Here is a 4,274-nt window from a genome sequence, read left to right as displayed (position 1 = left end):
ACATGCTATACTATGACGTTTTTTCATAATTTTGGACCACATGCTATACTATGACGTTTTTTGATGATTTCGGACGACATGCTATACGATGATGTTTTTTCATAATTTTGGACCACATGCTATACTATGACGTTTTTTGATGATTTCGGACCACATGCTATACGATGATGTTTTTTGATGATTTTGGACGACATAATATACTATGACATTTTTTNTGGACCACATGCTATACTATGACGTTTTTTGATGATTTCGGACGACATGCTATACGATGATGTTTTTTCATAATTTTGGACCACATGCTATACTATGACGTTTTTTGATGATTTCGGACCACATGCTATACGATGATGTTTTTTGATGATTTTGGACGACATAATATACTATGACATTTTTTCATAATTTTGGACTACATGCTATACAATGACATTTTTTCATGATTTCGGACGACATGGTATACTATGACGTTTTTCCATGATTTTGAAGTACATGGTATACTGACATTTTTTCATGATTTCGGATGACATGGTATTTATTCTATGACGTTTTTTTATGATTTTGGACCACATGCTATACTACGATGTTTTTTGATGATTTTGGACAACATGCTATATACTATTACGTTTTTTCATGATATGGGACGACGTGCTATACTATGATGTTTTTGATGATTTCGAAGTACGTGGTATAGTATAACATTTTTTCATGATTTGGGACTACGTGCTCGACTATGACATTTTTTTCATGATTTCGGACGACATGCTATACTATGACGTTTTTTCATGATTTCGAACTACATGCTCAACTGTGACGTTTTTTTCATGATTTCAGACGACATGTTATACTATGACGTTTTTTCATGATGTCGGACCACTTGCTATATGATGATGTTTTTTGATGATTTTGGATGACATACTATACTATGACATTTTTTCATGTTTTTGGACGACATGCTTCAGTATGACGTTTTTTTTTCATGATTTCTGACAACGTGCTATACTATGACGTGTTTTCATGATTTCGGACCACTTGCTATATGATGATGTTTTTTGATGATTTTGGATGACATACTATACTATGACATTTTTTTCATGTTTTTGGACGACATGCTTGACTATGGCGTTTTTTTTTCATGATTTCAGACAACGTCCTATACTATGACGTTTTATCATGATTTCGGACGACATGCTACACTATGACATTTTTTTCATGATTTCAAAGTACATGGTATACTATGACATTTTTTAATGATTTCGGACAACATGCTATACTATGATGTTTTTTCATGATTTCGGACAACATGTTATACTATGACATTTTTTCATGATTTCGGACGACATGTTATACTATGACGTTTTTTCATGATTTCGGACCACATGCTATACTATGACGTATTTTTCATGATTTCGGACAACGTGCTATACTATGACGTTTTTCCATGATTTCAGACTACATGCTCGACTATGACGTTTTTTTCATGATTTCAAAGTACATGGCATACTATGACATTTTTTAATGATTTCGGACAACATGCTATACTATGACATTTTTTTCATGATTTCAAAGTACATGGTATACTATGACATTTTTTAATGATTTCGGACAACATGCTATACTATGACGTTTTTTCATGATATGGCACGACGTGCTATACTATGATGTTTTTGATGATTTCGAAGTACGTGGTATACTATAACATTTTTTCATGATTTCGGACTACATGCTCGACTATGACATTTTTTTCATGATTTCGGACGACATGCTATACTATGACGTTTTTTCATGATTTCGAACTACATGCTCAACTATGACGTGTTTTCATGATTTCGGACTACTTGCTATATGATGATGTTTTTTGATGATTTTGGATGACATACTATACTATGACATTTTTTTCATGTTTTTGGGCGACATGCTTGACTATGGCGTTTTTTTTCATGATTTNTGTTTTTTGATGATTTTGGATGACATACTATACTATGACATTTTTTTCATGTTTTTGGACGACATGCTTGACTATGGCGTTTTTTTTTCATGATTTCAGACAACGTCCTATACTATGACATTTTTTAATGATTTCGGACAACATGCTATACTATGACATTTTTTTCATGATTTCAAAGTACATGGTATACTATGACATTTTCTATGATTTCGGACAACATGCTATACTATGATGTTTTTTCATGATTTCGGACGACATGTTATACTATGACGTTTTTTCATGATTTCAGACAACATGCTATAGTATGAAGTTTTTTCATGATTTCAGACCACATGCTATACTATGACATTTTTTCATGATTTCGGGCCACATGCTATACTATGACGTTTTTTGATGATTTCAGAACACATGCTACAGTATTTCATTTTTTCATGATTTCAGAACACATGCTCGACTATGAAGTTTTTTTCATGATTTCCGACAACATGCTATACTATTACGTTTTTTCATGATTTCGGAACACATGCTATACTATGAGGTTTTTCCATGATTTCAGACAACATGCTATACTATTAAATTTTTTCATAATTTCGGACTACATGCTATACTATAACGTTTTTTGATGATTTCAGAACACATGCTACAGTATTTCAGTTTTTCATGATTTCGGAACACATGCTTGACTATGAAGTTTTTTTCATGATTTCGGACGACATGCTATACTATGAGGTTTTTCCATGATTTGGGACGACATGCTGTACTATGACGTTTTTTCATGATTTCGGAACACATGCTCGACTATGAAGCTTTTTTCATGATTTCAGACGACATACTATACTATGACGTTTTTTCATGATTTCGGAACACATGCTGCAGTATTACGTTTTTTCATGATTTCGGAACACATGCTGCAGTATTACGTTTTTTCATGATTTGGGACGACATGCTATACTCTGAGGTTTTTCCATGATTTGGGACGACATGCTATACTATGACTTTTTTTCCATGAATTCAGACAACATGCTATACTATGCATTTTTTTATGATTACAGAGAACATGCTATACTATGATGTTTTTTATATAGACTTTTTTTCACTCTTTTGACAATATCAATAATAAAAACTCACCCCGTTAATCGGCGCTCTCTTGAAGAAGAAGGGAAGTTTCTCCGTGACTGGGATACAGATGATGTCAACATCATATGTCATACAGGCTGCCTGCGCACATGCACACACACACACACACACACACACACACACACACACACACACACAGTATAACAACATGTAGTCTTGTGTAGTCACAGTCAGATCCTTTACTTCAGTACGAGTAGTAAAAATAAATATACTTTGTTACAAGTTAAATTCCGGCATTCTTAATTGTCATCAACAAAACACCCTCAAGGTGTCAGCAGTAAAAATGCTTAGGAAAATGTTGTCTGTGTATTATTCTTCTATATTATTTAAACTGATTATTATTACTGATGAATTCATGTGTAATCAGTGATTAAATGTCACTGGTGAACCTGTTTATATACTGCTGAGTCATGACAACACGTTGTGTTTCATGTGTTCAGTACGACAGTAAGTTCAGCTGTGAGGTCAGTGTGGTAAAATATGAAGTAGAATAAAGTAGAAATACTTTATTGAAGACACAGTGTTTAAAACATGTTGTAAAGTAAATGTACTTTGGTGTGGACAGTGTCAGTGAAACTCACATGGAAGAGTTTCTCTGTGGTCGGCTGGACGGCGAGGAGGTCAAAACACCGATACTCCGGAGCGGTCGGCCTCTGAACACACGCACACACACACACACACACACACACACGAAAGTCACAGCTCTATTGAGCCTTGTATTCCTTCACCCCTTAGCAGTAATGATTTTATGAGCTTTTTTAATGACAAAATTCTAACTATTAGAGGCAAAATTCATGACCTCCTGCCCTCAAACACAGCTATAAGATCTAATATACATTTAGATAGCTTCTCTTCGATTTCTCTTCAAGAATTGACCTCAATGATTTCTTCATCTAAATCATCAACGTGTCTCTTAGACCCCATCCCAACTAGGCTATTTAAGGAAGTCTTACCTTTAGTTAACACTCATATATTAGATATGATCAGTTATCTTTATTAACAGGCTATGTACCACAGTCTTTTAAGGTAGCTGTAATTAAACCTCTACTAAAAAAGCCCACCCTGGATCCAGAGGTGTTAGCCAACTATAGACCAATATCTAATCTTCCCTTTATGTCAAAGATCCTTGAGAAAGTAGTCGCAGACCAGCTGTGTGATTTTCTCCATGATAATAATTTATTTGAGGAATTTC

At 34.2% G+C, this 4,274-nt stretch overlaps 1 protein-coding gene across 1 annotated transcript in view; it reads right to left on the bottom strand.

Moving 5' to 3' along the window:
- rpp30 (ribonuclease P/MRP 30 subunit) overlaps positions 1-4,274 on the bottom strand; it is a 20,548-nt gene that overhangs the window by 12,849 nt on the left and 3,425 nt on the right. The window contains exons 5-6 of the mRNA XM_050059285.1: positions 3,664-3,735; positions 3,074-3,163 (exon numbers count right to left, since the gene is read on the bottom strand). Of these exons, the coding sequence (XP_049915242.1) occupies positions 3,074-3,163; positions 3,664-3,735 (162 nt within the window). The remainder of the gene's footprint in view (positions 1-3,073; positions 3,164-3,663; positions 3,736-4,274) is intronic.

The sequence above is a fragment of the Epinephelus moara genome, chromosome 13 (assembly GCF_006386435.1).
Source record: "Epinephelus moara isolate mb chromosome 13, YSFRI_EMoa_1.0, whole genome shotgun sequence".
NCBI classification, from domain to species: domain Eukaryota; kingdom Metazoa; phylum Chordata; class Actinopteri; order Perciformes; family Serranidae; genus Epinephelus; species Epinephelus moara.
The sequence above is the reverse complement of the archived record's forward strand: the minus strand, read 5'-3'. Positions and strand labels throughout refer to the sequence as shown.